The sequence below is a fragment of the Leptonotus elevatus genome, chromosome 14 (assembly GCF_054856555.1).
Source record: "Leptonotus elevatus isolate MCC_2025b chromosome 14, RoL_Lele_1.0, whole genome shotgun sequence".
NCBI lineage: Eukaryota > Metazoa > Chordata > Actinopteri > Syngnathiformes > Syngnathidae > Leptonotus > Leptonotus elevatus.
In genome coordinates this window covers 15,312,470-15,335,928 of record NC_141252.1, presented here as the reverse complement: position 1 = coordinate 15,335,928, position 23,459 = coordinate 15,312,470, and the positions used below count along the sequence as shown (strand labels likewise).

General features: G+C 39.4%; 1 protein-coding gene across 3 annotated transcripts in view; it reads left to right on the top strand.

Annotated features, from left to right (window-relative positions):
- The window catches only part of trappc12 (trafficking protein particle complex subunit 12), a 29,471-nt gene extending 9,020 nt beyond the window's left edge, over positions 1–20,451 (top strand). For all 3 annotated transcript variants that reach the window (XM_086094089.1, XM_086094091.1, XM_086094090.1), the window contains 9 exons: positions 2,281–2,394; positions 9,755–9,893; positions 14,346–14,458; positions 14,694–14,766; positions 15,843–15,916; positions 17,395–17,493; positions 17,673–17,776; positions 20,037–20,124; positions 20,208–20,451. In XM_086094089.1, the coding sequence (XP_085950215.1) occupies positions 2,281–2,394; positions 9,755–9,893; positions 14,346–14,458; positions 14,694–14,766; positions 15,843–15,916; positions 17,395–17,493; positions 17,673–17,776; positions 20,037–20,124; positions 20,208–20,450 (1,047 nt within the window). In that variant the 3' untranslated portion in view covers position 20,451. The remainder of the gene's footprint in view (positions 1–2,280; positions 2,395–9,754; positions 9,894–14,345; positions 14,459–14,693; positions 14,767–15,842; positions 15,917–17,394; positions 17,494–17,672; positions 17,777–20,036; positions 20,125–20,207) is intronic.
- Positions 20,452–23,459: the final 3,008 nt, after the last annotated feature.

Genomic DNA, 23,459 nt, shown 5'->3' with positions numbered 1-23,459 from the left:
TCGTATTGCTTTCTTGCTGGGGAGGCAGTGATGGGAAAATGAAGCTTCATGAAACACTTGTGATATTTTACTATAAAACCTAGTGCAATGAAAGTTGATTACATTTCCGTTGAATCTTTAAACCAAGAGTGCCATCTAGAAGAGTCAAAAATACCACAAGTGTTTCATGAAGCCTCATTTGTCCATCAGCATGGGAAGGTACCGTCCGTAACTAGTACACAACCTCAGATGCCAAAACATAGATCTTGGCCTTTATTATTTTTAAATAAAATACTTTTTTTAATTGCAGGAAGCGATTAAATTTATATGCGTCATATTGAAAGATGCCCACCCCCCCAACCCAAATCTTGTTTTTCTTAAGGGTATTTATTGTCAATAGAATTGTTCTGTTTGATAGCAGCGTCCAATTATGTTGACACATCAACTGTAATTTGACGTGTTTTGGTTGAGACTGAATTGGAAAGTCCCTAATTCACTGCACTTAACTTTTTAGCTCACTTCGACTGCCTGATACTTCCCTTGCAGCTCCTCTGGCTCCCCTCTTCTCTTCACTTTGCTACCCACTGTTTCTTGCTTCCATCATGTAGCTTTTTTGGCAAATATTTTATTTTTGTACCTGCTTCCAGTGTTGATTTCTTAACTATGTGTCGCTTGGCATGCAGTTTTGTGTGGTGTCGTGCCAAATTCTGTACATGGTTGATGTTGTTTATTTACCTTCGTCTGTTTTTGCACCAGCACCAAGAAACACATGCACACTCTAATTAATTTTTTCCAGCAGGGCAATCAATAGTCTACTCCGGAATGCAGGTAGGGTGTGTATTTTGTATTTTAGAGGGGCTGCAGCTGCTTTGACCATCCACTGGCATCCAGGCTGCCTTTTTGTTTTCAGCTTCATTTCCCACCCTAATGAAGATTCAGAGGCACACTAGCAACTGACACTCGGCAGAAAAAGAGGGCAGGGGAACGAAAGACCTACAGTAATACAGCAGTAAAATAAAATGTATGATATAAGGAAGAGGGAAATGGCCAACATGGAGAGTAGCAAAAGGCGATTTAAGGTTGAAATATACAAAAGGAAATGGCAGAAATTGAAAAAAAGAAAAGTCAGGGATTTAGAAAGCACAAAGTAGGTACGTCTAGGTAGTGTGAGAGGAATTCTACAGCACCTGCTTTCTAGTGAGAAATGCATATCCAACCACTAAGGATTGGGAGAGTCAACCTTTTTGTGTTGTTTTTGTTTTTGTGTTATGAACTGACTTCACAAGTCTGTGATCTGTGAAGAGTGCAGACCAACCAAGTCACTCAGTCGTCAAGCTTGTCACCAAATTCATCCAGTTACTATATATTGTTATGAGCTCTGTATTGTGTACTAAAACTGATTTCCTAAAAACTGTTCACACAATATAATTTTCTGTAAGTTTTGTTGGAACCACTGTAACAAAAAAAAAATGTTGAGCATGGGAAACTGACAGCCATTACTCAGTGTCCCACAAGTTGGTTGATGTCCAACTTTTCGTGTTTTAAACCGACAGCAACTTGAAAGCAAAATTCGGTTGGTTGGACAGAGTGACATTGCACAGTGGAGGCTCTGAATGCATGCCTGGCCCGGTGCCGTGAGGTTCATGACTGGTGAGCCACTGGCTGCTCTGGAGTCGGATATAAAAGTATGAAACCAAATAAAAGTTAAGCCTATTTAAATTTTGACTTTCATTGAAACAAGAAGCTATCAATTATGCTTCAATCTGTTCCATACTGTTCAGCAATGCAATAGCCAGAAAAGCTAATTTGTTAAGTTTGTTGAAATTAAAAAGCATTCGGTCTTACTTTTTTTTATTTTATTTAGTATTTTATGAAAGCAACAATTATAAAATTACACCCATGTCTGGTATCATACGTGCATGTGTGATGTTTCTAACAAACCAATGTGTCAAAATCGGTAAGGAATACAACAAGTTATGATGAATTAATTGGAGCCGAACGCAGTTACACAAATACAAGTGGATAGATAGATCACCGGGGACTCCCGGCTGCTCGGTCTGCACATCCTCCAACAGCTTTCTCACAGATCTCACTGGCTTTGGTGCCCATCAGTTTGCTCTTTATCCATCCATAAATTTGTGTATCTATCTAGTTAAGTTGTAGTATAAAAATATGCTGCACACAAAGTTATATCACTCAGATCTAGTATGTGAAATGGACTGAGCTTATAGCGCTTTCTACACCATGGCTTGAGATGTGATTGTAATCACTCAGAGGGTTATTGTCTCCTCCCCCTTACAGAGCAGTAAGAACTGGCGTGCAGCAGTTGATCTGACAGGACGTCTTTTGACAGCTCATGGCCAGGGATATGGAAAAGCTGGACAGCCAACTTCCCATACGGCTAACTCACTACAGGTAGGATACTGAACTCATAAATGGCATGGCTTAACAATACACGTCTATAAATCTGGTTGGTGAAACACTTAAATAGTAATTATGCACTCGTAGTTGAATAAATAAATAAATGACCTACAGTATTTTTTTTTTTTTTTACATTTGCCCTCTTCTCAAAGTGTTACTGTTATGCAAATTCCCCACTTGAGTTTTTTTTGCAATATTACAGTACAGAGGTGCAAGTAGAGCTGTCAAAATTAAAGTCATCGATTATCAAATTAATCGACAACTATTTCAATAATCGAGTAATCGTTTGGAGCCATTTTTTAATTCAAAATTGTCCAAATCCTCTGATTGTCAACATATCAATAGTAATTGTTCACTGATTTCTGTAGTCCTTCATGAAAGAAGACTGATTATCTTCTGTGTTTAATCAAAATAAGACATCTGCAAACACCTGTGTTTACTTTTACCTTTTTTATAATCACTATACGAATACGTACATAAATACGAAATAAAGACCAATCACTGTTTAATAAACTGTAATTGGGGAAAAAATGCTTTTGTAATACATTTTAAATGCAACATTAAAATGAATCTGATTAGTCGATTAATTAATTGAATAATCGATAGATTAATCAATTCTAAAAAATATTCGATAGTGACAGCACTAGGTGCAACTATTAGCTCATTCAAACCCAAAAACGTATGAATGTTTTTTTTTAATACTTTGTCCTTCACTCCCACAAACGTATTTATACGTGTTTGTTTTTTTAAATGTTCTGAAGAGGTCGCTTAAAGCAATGGTATTTATTACAAAAAACGGCCAGCAGGTGACAGTAGAGTATAAGAGATCAGCCAGGGCCATGTTACAACAAGCTCTTTTCCAGTTTTTTCAACAGGTTTCTGAATAATGATAAAACTTTGCTATATTCTAATGCTAATTGCTGCAAAAGGTAAACATACAAATATACTTTTTTTCCTGATGAAAGAAGAGACTAATCTTTCTTTTGGTAGGTTCCACGTTTTTATAGCAATAGAACACAATATTCTGTCTGCCTTGCAAAATCAGTCAAAATCCAGTAAAACAGCCAGGAGCAAAAGAGGTTGATTCAATGAAAATGGCTGAGAGTGAATAAGTTAATGGATTAATAGACAACTAATCGATTATCAAATAAATCAATAATTATTTCTGATAATCAATTAATCATTTGGATACCTTTTTTGATTTAAAATTGTCCCAATCCTCTGAATTTCAGCTTCTCATCAGTAAATATGCTACACTGTCTACACTGTCAATTTGAAATAAGGTCCTGTGTTTAAAAGAAGGGATGGATTAATCTTTGATTAATCAACAAAATGATTAATCAACAAAATGATCCTCAGATGAATCTTTATTAAATAAGAATTTGTTGTTATAGGTATTGGGGGGGGGGGTTCTCTGTTAAGTTGACCACAAAAATTGGTAGACACAAACATTTCTGTTTCAACTGACAGTCAAGTGTCGAACCATCATGACATCATAACATTTACCTCCTTAACTGCTATTGGAATTGACTTTTCAGTGATCTTTTAACAGTTCCTGAAAATTTGAGGTCAATATATTTTTCCTAAGATACTGGTTGCTATGGACATTTGAAAGATGCAAGGACCAAAACTTTAAACCCGTTTTTCTCAAAACTAACCATTACAATTGCTTTAGCTTTGTCAATTGTAGGTATGCCCATGTATTATATATCATTTTAAAGGGAATTAAGAGTACAATTTTAATATGTGAATATCTCAAATTTAAGTTATTTATTTATTTATTTATTTATTTATTTATTTTTTGGGGACACTTGATTTGCCAGAGCCGGTCACATATTTGTGATGCCCATAACCATTTATCCCATACCTTGTTTACCGCATGGATGTTTCTTGCAGACAGACTCAGTTCCTCAGACAGTGGTGACTTCATGAATATCAATGATAGTGATTAACCGAGTAATCGATTTAAGTAATTGTTAGGATAATCGACAGCCCTAGTCTAGCCCTAGCTTTACAATATGGTCTATGTGCTTCCACTATTCTAAGAATGGCATTCTGGATTAATATTGCATAATGTTAAATATGAATTAATCAGAGAACGAAAACAAAAAAAATCACCTCTTTTAATCCATCGGGGGGGGGGGGGGGGTCATTTTGCCCTGGCCTGTACTGACACCTGCCGGTGAATGAAAATGTCATCACAGAGCACACAAGCTCAGCTTGCGAACATCATGGCTTTGTCATTTTGGTCACATTTAGACGAGTGGGTGTGCAAAACACATATTATTGAAAATAAAATTTTTGTCTTGACTTCCGCTTCGAGATCTAACATTCATAAAACAAGTCTCATTACTTGAAGAAGGCTGTTGTGATTAATTAATATGAAAATGTTGGGCTTCATTTTGGGGATTTATATCTTGAATAATTCACTTAAGCTAAACTGGGTGATTTTTTATTTTTTATTTTTTCCCACAAACTGGGAAATTCTGTACGGAATATAAAACTCCTCAACAGCTTTCTCATATGGGTGGGTTGAACTTCTTTCTAGTCTGTAATTATGATGTTGATAAGGTCCCTGTGAAGATGGCTAACATTCGTCACCAATCTTTTCTTTAGCATCGTCTCTCATACTACAGGGAATGTAGAATTATTAGGCAAATGAGTTATTTGACCACATCATCCTCTTTTGTCCAAGCGGTATAGGCTTAAAAGCCTACTACCAATTAAGCATATCAGTGATGTGCATCTCTGTAATGAGAAGGGGTGTGGTCTAATGACATCAACATCCTATATGAGGAGTGTGTAATTATTAGGCAACTTCCTTTCCTATGGCAAAATGGGTCTGAAAAGAGATTTGATGGACTCGGAAAAGTCAAAAATAGTGTGATTTCTTGCAGAGGGATGCAGCACTCTTAAAACTGCCAAGCTTTTGAGGTTTGATCATCAAACAATCAAGCGTTTCATTCAAAATAGTCAACAGGGTCGCAAGAAGCGTATTGAATAAACAAGGCACAAAATAACTGCCCGTGAACTGAGGAAAATCAAGCGTGAAGATGCCACTTGCCACCAGTTTTGCCATATTTCAGAGCTGCAAAATCACTGGAGTGCCAAAAAGCACAAGGTGTGCAATACTCAGGGACATGGTCAAGGTCAGGAAGGCTGAAAAATGACCACCACTGAACAAGACACACAAGGTAAAACATCAAGACTGGGCCAAGAAATATCATAAGACTGATTTGTCTAAGGTTTTATGGACTGATGAAATGAGAGTGATTGGCCCGTGGCTGGATCAGTAAAGGGCAGATTTAAACGCCAGCGAGGTGGAGGTGGTATCATCAAAGATGAGCTTGTGGGACCTTTCAGGTTTGAGGATGGAGTCAAGCTCAACTCCCAGTCCTACTGCCAGTTTCTGGAAGACACCTTCTTCAAGCAGTGCGACAGGAAGAAGTCATCATCGTTCAAGAAAAACATGATTTTCATGCTGGACAATGCTCCATCACACGCACCCAAGTACTCCACTGCGTGGCTGGCCCAAAAATGTCTAAAAGAAGTAAAAATAATGACTTGGCCTCCTTGTTCACCTGATCTGAACCCCATAGAGAATCTGTGGTCCCTCATCAAGACAGGGTTTTGAGTGTCCTCGCAAAGAAAGGTGGCTATATTGGTCACTGATTTGTTTTGAATGCTTTATTTATATAGCTTATACACAAGTTAGTAAGTTTAACTTAACCCTTTAGCTGCACACCAGCCCGGTGGTGGCCCGTCTGCAATCGAGTTTCTCTTCTGCATGTGAGCTTCTGCTGCGGGCCATTGCTGCAGGGAGTCAACGGCCACCGACTCAGGGGCAGATGAAGGAGAAAGGCGCCCGTCGGAGTAAAAATAACCGTTTTTAATATATCGCCATCAAAACCAAAAAAAACAGGCCGATGCCAATATTCAGAAAACGCTGATTATCGGTCTATCTCTATTGCCTAATAATTATGCACAGTTAATAGTCACCTACACACACAGATATTCTCCCAACATACTAAAACAAAAAAAAAACATTCAGCTTTAATATTTATGAGTCATTTGTGTTTATTGACATGTTGTTCAATAATAAAATTAATCTTAAAAAATATAACTTGCCTAATAATTCTGCACACCCTGTATTTATGGAATAAGAAGGACATTCTTTATAAACATATAAGACTCTGTTTATGGATTTTTTTTTTTTATATATTATGGTGGGTCAGTAATTTGTCTTCCCCCCACCCTTTCAAATGCAATTATAACTAGTTCTGCTTGTTACGTACACGTTTATTTTGAATTTATTTTTAGACTTTCTCTGTTTGTTGTGCTTGTTAAATAAAGTGGTTAAAAGAAAAAGTGTGAGTCGCCGTAGGCTTTGGCTGCGCTTTGTGTGCCCTCTAACCAAAAAGGGCTAATGTATTTGAAAATTTATATTGTATCATCATGTTGCCCTGCCTGGAAGCAGAGTGCGTGTCCGAGGCAAAGAAGACGAGTTGCTCGGAGAGCGGCCATAAAACGAACTGAATTGACGTTTTCCAATGTCCTTTTTATTTTTGAAAGTAGACATTTTCCTTCTGGTGAGTGTCAAGCATAAAGCCATGGTTTTACATTATTTTGATGTCTATGTTCGCCCCTTCAGCGTTTGGGGTACGCCGGCGTTGCTAACCCCCCTGTCGCTAGGCTAACTAGCGATAGCAATGACCTGTCAACTAGTATTGTTCCGATACCTGTATCAGGAGAGGCCCCCAATACTGCATTAAAACAGTGGTATCGGCAAGTACTAACAAGTAACATGCTTATTTTGGACGCTAATGTAGGACTTTGGATGCAGCATCTTGTGTCTTGCTTGTGCACGATATTTACTGATGTGTCACGTGTTCACTGCATGCCGAGCCAAGATATCCTATTGGCCCTCGCATGCTCTGAACCAATGGCAGGGCAGCTTTTTAATGTTGAAAAACAAAAATTAGGTATTGGTACAGTCATATCTGATTTAATTAACTAATCGCATTTTGACAGCATTTGTGCATAGACCTGCACGGCTATGTACACGCGGACCCCATGTTTCACTTTGTAGTTGTAGTGCTGTACATACATAGTGAACATAAAGAATGAAAAGGTATAAAGTAAAAAAAACATTATCACGTGCAGTGCAAAATTAATGTTCCGAAAACATTAGACAACCGTTCAAAAAAAAATACTGACAAGCAAGGATCGTCTGGCAGGATCAGTGCTTGAGTCATCGTGGCCGACCGGGATTCAACCCATGCTGAGCAGGGAAGGGAGAGAGATGTGCTTCAATTACCACAGATTAATTTGTTGCTACGGTGAAATAGTTGTTTCTACAAAGGTAAACGCTCCTCTGTAGTTCCGGGTCACTATTAAGTAAGTAAAATCGTTTTTCTTTTCTTTTTTATATTATTATATTTTATTTTAATTTTTTGGTTGTCAACTGTCAATTTTGCAATATGTTATATGTTCCAGTGCCACAATAAACATACAATAAGTATAAAAATAAAGATAGAATGTAATGCAAACTGTAGCACTGTACTTCTGCAGAATGTAATGCAAACTTTGTGCAGAAGTACAGTGCTACACAAGTTCCACCTTTTCTCCCGATGTTCTTATGCATATTATCCATTAACTCTCCTTTCGATGAAGGAAATCGGAACTAACGCTGCATTTAAGTACACTGGGAAATCGGAAATTCCTGCAATGGAATGCAACTTGTGGTTTCAGATGCTATTCCGTGATTGGCAGCACATAAGTGTATCATGTAATATAAGAAGAAGAAGAAGAGTGTGTGTGTTTTTTAATTCATTGTAGATTGTTGTAAATAAAGAAGAAAAATAAATGTTAAGAATGAATCCATCTCCATCCTGCCTTTTCATTTTATAAACAGTGTCCCATTAACCACCAACAAATCCTCACATTAGACTATAGCTATGTGTATTAGTCGCAAGTTTCGGAGTTGTTGTTTTTTTCACAAATTTGCCACTTTATAAACTTGCGACTTTATAAAGTCGCAAATTTGTGAGTATTTTTCCTCTGAATATTAACCCCCCCTCCCCCTTCCCGTGGAAAAAAAAGAAAATAAATTATATGTGGCCTTAATATGCCGTCGTAGCTTTTTGATAAAGTTATGGAGAGGTTTAAAGCAGAATTAAGAAATAAGATGTCACAAGAGTTAAACATCTTGTGTAATCATTTCCGATCAATCATACTTTCATGGAGCGAGTATCAGGCCACTGCTAACCCATCAAGACCCGGCCGGCCGGTTAGAGTCTGAACGTTCAGCCCAAACAAGGAGAGCACTGACTGAGGCCCATGGTCACTCTGGATGAACTGCAGCGATCCACACCTGAGGTCAGGGACTCTGTCCATAGGACCATTTATTAGTCACACACTGCACAAATCAGGCCTTCATGGAAGAGTGGCCTTTATGGAAGATTGGCAAGAAGAAAGCTATTTCTCAAAGAATACCATAAAAAGTCCCATTTCACGTTTGCCACATGATGGGAGACAAATTAAACGTGGAAGGAAGGTACTCTGGTCAGATGAGACCAACATTGAAGTATAGTAGCAGGATCATGGTCTGGGGCTTCTTTTCTTCAGCAGGAATACAGAATTGATTGGAAGATGAATGAAGCCATATTCAGGGCAATTTTGGAAGAAACCTTGTTGGAGTCTGCAAAAGACCTCAGACTGGGACAGAGGTTTATCTTCCAACGACACAATAATCCTGAACATAAATCAATATCTACAATGGGATGGTTCAAAATTAAACATATCCAAATGTTAGAATGGCCAAGTCGAAGTCCTTACCAATTGAGGATCCGTGGAAAGATCTGATAACTGCTGTTCACAAACGCTCTCCATCTAATCTACCTGAGGCCAACATTTTCGTCTCTAGATGTGTAAAACTGATGGGAGACGTAGCCCAAAACACTTAGAGCTGTAGTCGCAGCCGGTGGTTCTACACATTACCTTAGGGGCGTGAATATTTTCACATAAACATTTTCAGTTTTTATTTCTAAAAGAAAGAGGTAAAAAAAGTCTTAAACCGTATACATTCTGTTCCACTTCACAATTGGCTCCCACTTATTGTTGATTCTTCACACACACACACACACACACACACACACACACACACACACACACACACACACACACACACACACACACACACACACACACAAAAATCCACTTATTTATATCTTTGTTTGAAGCCTGAAATATGGGAAAAGGTCAAGTTCAAGGAGGCCCTCACTTTCGCAAGTCACTCTATATGCATATATCGCCCAAAGAAGAAAAGTAGTTTATGTTTGTGTTTCTTTTCCAGCTTTGGTTTGTGCGTTTGGCCCTTCTCACCAAGCTGAACCTTTTCCAAAATGCTGAGCTGGAATTTGAGCCTTTTGGTGATCTGGATCAACCGGACCTCTTTTACGAGTACTACCCCACTGTATATCCCGGGAGGAGAGGTATACACACACACACACACTAACTCACAAAACACACCCATGTTAGAGTACATTTGTACCGTTATTTGTCTGGTCACCAAATAACGATGAATTTCCATAAATACTGCTTGCAATGAATTTCTAGTTGTCATTTTGCATACATGTGAATTAACTTGTCAGTACAGTAAATGTGGCATTCCCTTCAAAGATATCTGATTAATCTCTTTAAAAACTGAAAATTAGAACATGAAAAATGAACGTTATTGTAATGCTGCCTATTAGGGGTGGCAATCTTTGAATGTCTCACGATTCGATTCAGATTTTTGGGTGTGCAATTCAATTCAGAATCGATTTTGGATTAAGAACGATTTTTGATTCAAAATGATTTCATTGACAATGATTTTTGCTTCAATTTATCGATGTTCAAGGAATTGTAATGATCTACTCCAGTCTGACTCGCTAATGCTAATTAGTGCTCTACTCACTCAAAAGAACGTCTCCACAATGCAAAAAAACAACTTTGATTGGAATAACTTGATCGTGACTTTTTCCTTCTACTCTCTAATGTGGCTACAATTTAACAGTGTATCAGACTGCGTGGAACCACACTGCCCCTAAGTGGCCAAATTGGGTACAACATGAACAGCGCTCCCAATAAAGGCACACACAAACAATGGAAAGACTGTATAAAATTTAAATAAAATCGATTTTGGGACATTTAAAATCAATTCTGAATCGTACTAAATGAGAATCGCGATTCTTATGAGAATCTATTTTTATGACGCTCAATATGAAGGTCCATTTCACCGGCATTGAGTCACAACCATTAATGGCTGACTTACGCATTGAGCAGAAAACTCTCAAGTTGACAAAACACCTCTTTTGTTATTCACTTCATACAGTGGAACCTCTAATGTTGAATGCCCTCGAGTCCCTAAAATTTAGTTTTTGCCAAAAATATTAAGGAAGAATACTGTATGCCTAAAATCGTGCAAAAATGTTTTGGAACAACTGTCTTACATGATATTCACAAGATGTCAACCGATATCAGCGTACCTAAATTCAACGAGCATGAAACTATTGTGTGTGCTTTATGCTTTTTGTTTGGCTAAACTGTTTCGCCCGAACAGCTATAGATTTTTGAAGCCGTTGGCGATTCCGCTATTTGGCAAAATGAATTTAATTCCACAACAAGATGATTTATTGTAGGACAAATATAAAAATTGCGAGGAATTTTCATCAGATGGACATAGCAAAAATGGTGTTGAAAACATGCAGAGAAAGCCTTGCCTATGTTTGTAGTTCAATACATTGGACCATAAATTTAGAAAGTTACAGGGAAGGGAAGTTTCTATAAGATTTATTTTTGTCCTGGCTATCCTTGAGAAGCTTGAACAACTCCACTTGTCTGCAGCAACTTTTTGCTTTTGTTGGTTCTCATTTTACGCGCATGAATTGCTCTCTAATGTATTCCGATTACTTAGTATCTGCTTTAACCCTCGAGCAAATCAAGAAAAAAATAGATACAGCTGCACACACACACACACACACACACACACACACACACACGCGCACACTTCCTTTAAAAAGACAGCACCGCTTGACTTTCCTTTGCTCAATATTAACTTTTACTCGCAAACGAACTGGCACAATCTTTGATTTTTGGCATCATTTATCAAGCATTTCTTCAGCCTAATGCTTATATTGACAATGTATTGTCATGATAAAACACCTTAAATGTCTGAAGAGGTGGCTGCCCATGTGCTACTTGCCCTCTAAAGAGTTTCGATATGAGTAGACAAAAAAACTCAAATGTTTTTTCCCAGTTATTCATTTGTGCAGTTTCATGTACTGCATTACTTCTGAATGCTTTAACCCATTAAGGCCTAAAGCGCCTGGGAAAACATGCCTCTAAAACCCATGGGTGACTTTTGAGTTACCCCCGAAAACTTGAAGTTTTCCTAGAAATTCAACAATATTAAAAATAGTAGATATCTCAGCTCCTGAAGCAGATAGAAACATAATTCCCAAAACATTTTTGAGCTTACACTTGTGGTGTTCACACAAACCTAAGTTTATTATTATAAACCTTCAATATATATTATTTAAAAATCAACAAACAAATGTTGCATATGAGGGTGTATAACTCAAAATATATTTACCTTCAACTCTGGAGCGCACTTGTAATAACCTCTGGGAATCCGGATAATTATTCGTCGTCCATTCCGTTACAAAGCCGTCAAAATTTCCAACATCCTCATTGTCTACAAACATATGTATTTATTTATTTTCCGGGAGAGCTCAGTATTGTTCATTCGGTAATTTTACCGATTGGACATGTCATCATCATTGCTCTCTTTATTTAATTTTTTTATTTTTTTAATTAATTTTTATTTTGTATGTGGGTGAGTGTGAGTGTGCGTGCGTGTGAGTGTGTACTTATTAGTTCACCTAAAACCTATTAAAAATCCCATACCGTTCACCTAAACCGAATACTTCAGAATCCAACTAGTCGTGAAGTTGTCAGGAGACCCGAGGAAGGATCAAATAAAGGAAAGTGAAATCTAGCACTGACCAGACAGTACCTACTACCCACCGGGTAACCAACCAGAGTCTTTCACCAACCCCAGAAACATCTAAATTCCAACAAACATATTTCTTAACAGTATGTCACTGTCGGCTTGTTACACTGATTCGAATTCCTCCCATGCCGTCGTCAATCGCGTCATTTATTTAATAACTCCTGTGAATCTGCGTCAACCATAAATGCTCGAATAAAATTCCAGGACATACGATGAGGCCAACGTCACCCTATTGTGCATATTCTGATGCATTTAATTGGCTAAGCAACCAAGAATTGGTCAAGACACAACAAAATGACATATCCGCTCACCCGGGTTTAAAGGGAGAAGCGCGGTCACGCGCTCTCGGCCTTAATGGGTTAAGGCCGGGATACACAACAAGACAATATAAATTTTTTGTGAGATTGTCCAATATGATTATCCTTATGTCTGTATGTATGTAAGAGTGGATTTGTCCGGAAATACGGCCCAAAATCGAGTCTGGGCCGACAATCTTGTATTTAAGACCAAAAATCTTTACGTCTGTGGGGGGAAAGCAGACTACTTTCAAGCTATTTGACTCCATGGATTGTGACATGAACAGAATGTAGCCAACCAAAAAGCACACTTACTGACAAACAAGGCAGCAGCGGTAAATATAATATGTACTCAATGACAATTTTTGTATAAAAGTGGATTCCCAGAGACGGCAAGAAGTATTTTCGAAAAAGCAAGTCTTTTCTTGCCGACATCGGCATCTTACAACGCTCCCCCCTCCGGTCCTCTTCGGAAGCCCTCTGCAACGATCGGCGCACACGCAGTGTCTGTTCGTATCCGTGTTTGTGGGATCACGCGAGAGCCTTGCCTCGGAAGACTGGATAAGACCAATGGTAGAGCAGGATTTTTGTGTATGGTGTTCAGTGTTAAAATGATCAGAGCAGATCATACACAATGCAACCAAAACTGTTTAATGTCTGATTTTCTATCTTTATGTGTGAGGTCTGTCACAGATTTAAAAATAATAATAATAATTTACCATTTGCAAAATCTTTCATGTGTGTACGGGTCAAGTCCTACAAAAAAAATCATTTCATATCCCTTTAAGATGAACGTGCACAATTGGCGTTCATTCTAGCAGGGCTGCCCAATATTACGTATCATCCGTATTTTGTTACGGAAATCACTGAATGCTTACTCATTACGCCCCTAATACTGATTGTTCCAGATATATATATATTTTTTAATCTTGTTTCAATTGCTTGAACAAGTTGAAATATGTTCCTCACATGAAAACTGGGTGGATTCAATCTAAAATGGTTGGTTGTTCTTAAACTTGTGTATCGGATTCAGCTGTAAATTAAAGCTCATTCATTTTGTGATTTCAAACCCAAATGATGGTAGTCTAAAGCCTAAAAAAGAAACAAATAATATCATAAAAGTAGCTCCAATTCCAATACTTTTGAAGAGGAGTTTGTCCACATTGGGTGAAAGTGACAACCAAAGATGGACCAGCTAGGTGATTTTAAGATTAGATGACGGTATCAAAGAACCCACAATCAAAGCCAATGGACTCACCTGAATATAGTTTATTCTGCAATATTTGTGTGACTGTGAAAAATGTTGAGACAGACACAGAAGGATGAAACACGGAGATGACTGATTGTGCTGTGCAGTGTTCAGAGGGAACGATGAAAGGGTTTAATAAGCAGCCATACATAGTTCAATGCCATCTGTAGGTTCTTGCCTCCAAGGCGGTGTGGGTGGAGGGGTTTGCATTTTCATCATGTACCTTTGTTTCCTCTTCCCTCTTCTCCTGCAATGTCCTCATCCCACCCCTTCTCTGATCTCCCCTAACCCCCGTCTCCTATTTTTTTCCCCATTCCCCTCTTCTCCATCCTTCCCTCCCTAACAGGCTCCATGGTGCCGTTCTCCATGCGGTTACTGCATGCCGAGCTTCCCCAGCACCTGACTAAGCCCCAGGAGGCTCTGGACCGCCTGCACAATCTCAAAACTGTCTGCCTCACAGTTAGTACTTGAACAAACAAGCAGCCTCCAGATGGACGTAAAGTCCTGCATAATATGTAACACTTACATTGAAGACTGCACACCAACAAAAAAACACATTACCCAGACAAATACTTAAGTCAACCTTTGTAAACAAGGAAATATGGTCAGATTTTAGCATCATTGATACTGCTAATTCCAGTATAAACAGAAATCCCACAGTGCTGTGCGAGCAGTGAAACCGTTTCTTCTGCAGATCCTGGCTAACTTGGAGAAAGGCTTGGCTGAGGATGGCGGCGCGATCACCTTAACAGAGGAGAATAGGCAAGGTAAGCACACACATGCTCACTCAAGCAGACTTTAGGCTGCAGACCTGGCCCCAGGCCCAGACGGCATCACACATTGGAAGAAAGTGAGGTCACAGACCCCGCTGGGAAATACACGTACGCACAAACAAGCACTGGAGCACACCTGGTGCGGTACTGAGGCGTACCTCGACTACACACACACGCACATTGTCCGCCACGCAAACACATCGATGTGGGCTCTTAAAAGTGTTTAGCACCTCACTGTTTTGTACTCTTGCTGAATATCAAGACAGTTTCTGCAGCCCAGCCAGCAGAACGGATCAATACATCTCAGCCTTAGCCAAGCTACTACATGTGTTAGGGAATGAAACGGGCAGTATAGACTGTAATCACCATTTTTTCACTAATATCACCCCTACGCAGACCTCTCGTCCTTCAAACGTGCACAACCTAACAATAAATCTCTTCTCAGGCTGCTGTCAGTCTGCTTTTTTTTTTTCTTAAGCTCAAGAATCGTTAAGTAAGGTTCATTTAAAATTGTGAAAAATAAGGCGGCAGTTGCTAAATCTGAGCTAAATGTACCAAGATACTTGCTTATAATTGGGGAAAGCTGTCAGGATGGTGAGCGTGAATGTATGCGCGGGTGCACCAGTGCTGCCAGTTTGTGTAATAGCTCTGCCCTCTGTCTCTCCTCTCCCTGCCCACACAGACAGCCGACAGTCAAGTCAATAACACAGGGGCATGCCTTCGCACATCAGACCCCTACTGAGTGATTAGCTCCCCTCCCCAACACACACTCATACGCACAGGCACACTCACAGGTGTGCTGCCATGAATAATAATAGGCCTGTACAGAAGCTCTTCCACGGGGGGTACTGTCTGAGGGAAAGAAGAAAAGTGCCGCAGTGTCTTCCCTATCGCCTCCCCTTCAAATAAACCACGGTGTGGAGGAGTAAAGCAAGGGAACTAAAAAGAAAGTAGCTAATGTGGGCGTAACTGGTCTCGGAGCAGAGACCCGAAAAGGTGTCCCGATGAAAACAGGAAATCACCCTCAAACAATAAAACATCTGCCCTGTATCCTTTCTTCATGATTTTAGAATCTGTAAAGCTGTGGAAATCTCGCCTCGGTCGAGTCCTCTATTCCATGGCCAACTGTCTGCTGGTGATGAAGGTACGTGTGTTTAATGTCCTTATACAAGTATCTCAGTCTGTCTGTGTGTGAGGAGGGGGAGTCGCTGGTGTGTATGCGTGTGAGAAAGAGGGAGAGCGAGAGAGTGCTCTGATGCCAGGCAGGTGGAGGATTCACAGTGAAATCCCCCCAGACTGACCACTAATTGGATTCTTGGTCAGAGAGAGGCAGAGAGGGACAGAAGAAAGGGAAGGGTGGCGATGCATTTGGGGATGTAAAGAGAGCCACAGTGCCATCTAGTGTCAAGATTTAATGCCTGAATCAAGCTCTGTTTTTATGGTAGGGTGGTGCACCAGTTCCATGGAGACCAAGAATCACAGTTAGCTAATATTTATCTTTACCTCCAAACATTTGCCTGTCTGCGTAAGCGCTGTTCCACACATACATACATAATACTGATTTAAAAATGTCCCAAAAAATTAATTCCCGGGTTGAAACAGTGTTGGTTGACTGGGCTCATAAAGTTCAGTTTTAAAGTCCCCCTGCAAGCTGATTTTGTTTTTTATCATGTCTAACATCATCCTGCCTTGTAAACCAATCTTTGGTCCGCATTTTAAGCTCAACCAATCAGAGGCATACACATAACTGAACCATCAGAGGATATATAAAAAAATAATAATAATTACAATATCACCCAATGGATTTGTGAAGGCGCGCACAGTGTAGAATCTAAAATCATATTGGGAAAAAGAAAAGGAGGGAAAAAATCCAATGGTGTGTGTGTCTTTGTGTGATCTGTCAGCAGTCAGGATTCTAAAGGCATTGAGCTAATAACATTTGCATGGCAACAAATTAAAGCTGAAATCTGATTGGACAAGAAAAAACAACCTACAAACGACTGGGAACTGCGCGGCAAAGACACACACACACACACTATAAAGTGAAGACAAAACACGATTGGAAATAAATTATTACTTTAATACCATTTCATTAAAAGTTGTAAGTATAGATCTGACATTGTTACAAGTCGACCAGCAGACTGCACGCCACTGCTGGTAAACTATTCTACCTCCTTGGTGGAGAAGAATACTTAAAGGTAACCACATCTTCAATTTATACTATTTACCAATAATTTTTTCACTAATGCTTGCGAAAATGTGCACACTATAGCCCAGAGTAGTATGTCAGGCCACAAATACACACACACACATCTTTCTGACCTCCCTCCCTGGCCCTACTCAGTAGTCGACTCGCTGTGTGAGCAATGTGGAGGTGAGAGTTGGGTCACCTCGCCCTGCTATTACTCCATATGTTTGATTAATGCCCTCTCTCTCTTTGCCTGTGCCTCCGCTCGGCTTGCCCTCCACCTGTCTCTGCCTCCTGCTGCGTCCCTCACCTTTACCTCATTTGTCTCCCTTTTCAGTGCCTTTTAGTTCTTTCCCAAGCTTTCTTCTTCGATCTTCTCACTTTCTCTCTCTGCGACTCTTGACTTGTCAAATGTTATCCATCTCTTGCTGCAGGACTACGTTTTGGCTGTAGAGATCTATCAGTCCATCATCCAGTATGAACCCCAGCAGAGAGCACAGCTGCTCAGTGGCATAGGACGCATCTTCTTGCAGGTAGAATTGCACCAACACACAGCCATACATTATGACAAAGACGTTGATTTGAAACTTTACGTGGAGGTCTTGTAAACGTTAAAAATGATAAACAAAAGCTAAATTAATGGGAAGAACGACAAGAACATATTTGAATTAATCATGTAAGGCATTACTTGTGTTTTTGTTGCTTTGCTCAGATTGGAGACATTAAAACAGCTGAGATATATTTCTGCGATGTGGAGAAAACATGCCAGACAACAAACAGCAGTCTCAGCCTCACAACGTGTGTGCTGATGAACAGGTATGTGTGTTTTGGGGGTTGGTATTTATAGCATCTTTGCAAAGTGTGCCTGTACTTGAGATTGCAGATAACTTCCTAAAAGAGCTTGCTTCTGATGCATGTTTCAGCACAAATTATGACTCTTTAATAGGGGAAGTTAACCTTAAACTTTCTTGACAATAATGTTATTTGTGACCTCACTAGTGAAAACATGACATTCTGATTAATATTATGTGTTTAATTAATATTTGTGGAATATGAGTTATGCAGCAAAATCCAGCCCATCTTGCGGCGGCCATTACATTTTTATTTTTTTATTTTATTTTTTTACATTTATTGAACATAGATTAATATACAAATGCCAGTCAATCCAATTTACTTGAATCCCATAAAAAAATATAAACTGAAAAAAAACACAATAACATTCAGTTAGCTCGATAATTCTGCATAGACATTAATTATCAAATAACATTTCCTGTTTGTTACGAATTTAAGAAACTTAAAATAGTTGTCAATTTCAATCAAAAATAATTTGAATAAAGGTTTCAAGTTTAGACATTTACATTTATTGATATAAGATTTTCCCAACAAAACATAAATTAACCAAAGTTGACAATTTTTTTGTTCTTAGATTCAAAAAGGGTAATAATGTCATTTTGCCACTTGCTGTCGACTGAAGATGACATCATAGTTGCTCAGGGCTCAGGCAACGACCAATCACAGCTCACCTGTTTTCTGAGGCTGAGCTGTTATGGGGTATATGCCACGGAAGAGGCGGGACTTCCGACTTCCTGGTTTTGACACATCAGCTTTGTTTCCGTTTCCTGTTTGCGAGGTGTGGGCCGCGTCCCAGTTCGTGCGCTTCCGCCTTTGTGCCCCTCAGTTGCGCTTTCCAGTTGACGGGTGCGAGTGTGTAGTGTGTCTGTCTCGAAGCATTTCAGAGAGTTGAGACGCAGCCATCGGTGGCCGGAAACGACGCTGATGTGTGAAAGTCGGAAGTCCGTGGCATCGACTCCATTGGTTGTCACCTGAGACCAGAGCAATTGTGATGCCATTTTCACGCGACAGCAAGTAGCAAAATGGCCACCTTCTGATAATGATAAAAACTGCTGGATTTTGCTGCTTAACTCATATTAACCAAAATACTGTATTTTGACTAGTGGGGCTGCATAGAACATATTATTGTCAAGATTTTATTTTATTTATTTATGTATTTATTTTTTGGGGGGGTAACTTTCCCTTTAATGAATATAATACATCTAAAAGGATCTCACACATCTAAACCGACTTTGGCAGTTAAGCCACCACAGTGAATACAGCAAGCACCCCTATAAGCAGTAGACAGCTATTTACCCACATGTGGATACAGTACAGAAAGCCCATCGGAGCAGTGGGGAGCTACTTCTCAACATGGGAGCCTTGCATATTTTAAATAGCACTCTGATTATATTAGATATCGATACTTACTGGGCACTTAGATATGCTGGTACTGAAATTTAAGGTGATAGAGAAATACTGTATGTAATAATAAGTAACTAAATCTAAACACAAGATCGAGACTAGTTAATTATCCTGTTAGTTAGTGTGTATCCTGTATTGGCTTAATAAGTCAGCCTTTGGACAACACCTCTTTGTTCACCCGAGAAATTTAATTCTTCAACATCCCAAGACATATTGGACAATTCTGGGCTTCCAACTTTATGGAACAGTGTAGGCCAGGAAGCCATTTTCTGTTAGAGGGACTGTGCCCCAGTGCAGAAAGCAAGTTCCAAATGCGTGCTTGAAGGAGTTTAGGCCCCCCGTCCACATAGAAAAAGAGAGTGTGATCACTCAAAGACGCTGAACAACTGTGTATAAGTGGCACTGTAGTGCTGCCACAAGAAGTCAACAAAATCAAACACTAAGAAGTCCGAGCAACGTAAATACTCACAATAACGGCGGCTGGAATAGGAAGTGTGTCAGAAAAGGGACACTTGCAATGATTGGCAGAGAGGTTGAATTTCTTCTTCAAAACGAAAGACCAGATCCTCATCACGGTAAAGAACATCTGACATGGTGAGCCACAATTGTTATTGTTGGCTGTGTTAGCGCATGATCATGCGAGAACTGGAACAACCAAGTCGTTTTCTCATCATAAGTGAATTTCCGGAATACTGTTTGATTTACATGATTCACATTACCCCATCAGTGCTCATACAAAATAAGTGTTGTTATATTGACATACACACAACTTATTACTCCCAGTATACATAAAGCACAACTTGTTTGTGTTGATTGCCAGAGCGTTTGTCTACCTCAGTCAGAACAACTATGCTGAAGCACATGCGTCCTTCATGGAAGTTTTAAAGATGGATCCAAAAAACCCTGTTGTAAGTTTTGGCCACACTGCTAGATGCACCCCACCCTTGCCATTATCTTAGCCGTTTCCTCGTCCGTCTCAATTCCTAACAAGGCCAACAACAACGCAGCAGTTTGCCTGCTCTACCTGGGCCGGCTTAAGGAGTCCCTGAGCAAGCTCGAAGGCCTGGTGCAGCAGGACCCGGCCCTCTACCTTCACGAGAGCGTCCTCTTCAACCTGACCACTATGTATGAACTGGAATCCTCACGTAGCACTCAAAAGAAGCAGGCGCTGTTGGAAGCTGTGTCCTGCCGGGAAGGGGACAGCTTCAACACTCAGTGCCTCAAACTGGTTTGAAAAATGGGGGGGGGGGGGGGGGGTGTTTCTTCTTCTTTTACATGTTCTACTGTGTAAGTATCCTTCTCCCAAAATGGGCCTTGCTACAAGAAAAAAGTAACTGTTCAGTGCTTGGATTGGTTTCTCAAAACTAGGCATTAGGTTTGTTTTGTTTTTGGGTTTTTTTCATTCAAAAGGAATGTTTTGACAAATAGGAAATAAGCTAGTTGTTTTTTTACTTTGTAATTTTTTTTAAGATAAATGATTGATTGACTGAGCGAGTTTTGTTTTTTTCTCTCCCCATGACACTTTGAACTGACCTGGTCTGCAAATCAAAATTGTTTGGAAAATTTGGCAATCATATAATTTAAATATAATCCTAATAATGCATAAAATTTATATAGCGCTTTTCTAGACACTCAAAGACGCTTTCCAATGGAATGGATACATTATTCATTCACTCACGCATTCACACTGTGGTGGCGGTAAACTACTTAAGTAGTCACAGCTGCCCTGGAGCAGGCTGCTCGCACCTTCCATATACCAGTGTGAGTAGCACTGGAGGCAATGTGTGTGAAGTGCCTTGCCCAAGGACACGACGACACATGACTTGGGGAGAGCGGGGATCGAACAGCCGACCTTCTGGTCGCTGAACGAACGCCTCTACACCCTGAGCCACAGCCGCCACAAAATATGTACGTTCTTCTTGGTTTAATTATCTACGGGACATTACAAAGACACTTCAGCTCCACCATGTTGACTTTTGACCATTGAAGTTTTATATGGGCATATATGGGTGGGTTCCATGTGTTAAGAGAAGCAGACAGAGCATCATGCTAGCCCACAGCCATGATGCTGACAACTGCCACACATTTGGTAAATATTCCATTATATGAATATTACATTCTATCAAATCTGCAGGTTAACAATTTGAAACTTGACAAGGGCATTATGCTGAGACTTACGATGCCTAAAACTTGCTTGCACTGCATGGGTCCTTTTTAAACGTATCCCTGTAAGAACACACTTAAAATAATGTACTGGATTAACTGTCTAATGCTACTTGGAAAAAAAAAATCTCTTGCTGGGATTTATTAATCTGTACGATATACGCAAAACCACTGCGATTGCATTGCAATTTCCCCTGAAAATAAGTGTGTTGTGCATACATACAGAGCGTATATTGAAAGTCGACACACCCCTTTTCAAATGACAGGTTTTTGTGTATTTGAAAAAAAGACACCATCATAGATCATTTCAACACACACCATTGTTACCATTGTGACATAAAATGTGTATGAATCAATTGATTAAAAAAAAAAAAAACTTGAGAGGATAAGTAAAAATAATGTCAACAAGTGTGACACAAGGTCGTTTTTAAATTGTCTTGGTGCCTTTTTTTATTTAACAAAATCCTGGCATTTGAACAGCAGGTGTGTAGACTTTATATACATTGTCTATGTGTGCGTATACATGTGTATACAATGTGTATGTGTATATATAAATGTGTGTATATATATTGATACGAAGATGGATATCAAAGTAAACAATCGTCATTCTTCAGATTAAATGATTTGCATAATTGAATTTTTAAAAACATTGCTGATAGTTATATTGTTTACATGTTGTGTTGATCATAACTGTCAAAAATGTTGTCTTAACCTAATAAAAGAAATGCTAAAAGTGCATAGGAATACTCCACAAGCAATCCATACCATACTGACAGTGGCTTGCTTCAATGATATTTAAAATGACTTATTGATTTTATTATTGGGGGGCTCTTGCTTTGTTTTTTATTGTTAAAATGTTAACATTTTACAAGTTACAATTATCTTGCACAAAGCTTTAGCCAAGATGCTCTAATTTTAATTTTATTTTATTTTTTTACTACGGTAACATACAAACCCAAATCCAAAAAGGTTGGGACACTATACAAATTGTGAATAAAAACTGAATGCAATTATGTGGAAGTGCCTAATTTCAATATTTTGTTCAGAATAGAACATAGATGACAGGTCAAAAGTTTAAACTGAGAAAATGTAAGGGGGCAAATATGTTGATTTTAAATTTCATGGTGCCAACAAATCTCAAAAAAGTTGGGACAGGTAGCAATAAGAGACTGGAAAAGTCAATTGCATTTATTAAAAAAAACTGCTGGAAGACCAGTTACCACTAATGAGGTCCATTGGCAACTTGATTGGAGTATAAAAAGAGCTTCGCGGAGTGGCAGTGTCTCTCAGAAGCGAAAATGGGTAGAGACTCACCAATTCCTCCAATTTTGCTCAGAAAGATAGTGGAGAAATATCAGAAAGCGGAAAATTGCAAAAAGGTTGAAGTAATCATCATCTACAGTGCATAACATCATCCAAAGATTCAGAGAATCTGGAACAATCTCTGTGTGTAAGGGTCAAGGCCGAGAAATCATACTGGATGCCCGTGATCTTCGGGCCCTTAAACGGCACTGCACCGCAAACAGGAATGCTTACTGTAAAGGAAATCACAGAAAGGGCTCAGCAATACTTCCAGAAACACATTGTGGGTGAACAAATCCATCGTGCCAGCCGCCGTTGCCAGATGAAACTCTACAGTAGAAAGAAGAAGCCATTTCTCTGGGCCAGGGGTTATTTAAAATGGATTGTGGCAAAGTGGAAACCTCACGATTCGAAGTTCTTTGTGGAAAACTGGGGCGCTATATCATACTGACGAAAGAGGACAAGGACAACCCAAGTTGTTATCAGCACTCAGTTTATAAGCCTGCATTTGTGATGGTGTAGGGTTGCATGAGTGCGTGTGGCATGGGCACCTTCCACATCTGGAAAGGCATCATCAATGCAGAAAGGTATATTCAGATTGGAGAACAACATATGCTCCCATCCAGGCATCATCACTTTCAGAGAAGATCTTACATTTCTCAACGCGATAATGCCAGACCGCATGCAGCACCAATTACAACATCATGGCTGCGTAGGAAAAGGATCCAGGTATTGAAATGGCCAGCTTGCAGTCCACTTATTTCACTTAAAGAGCACA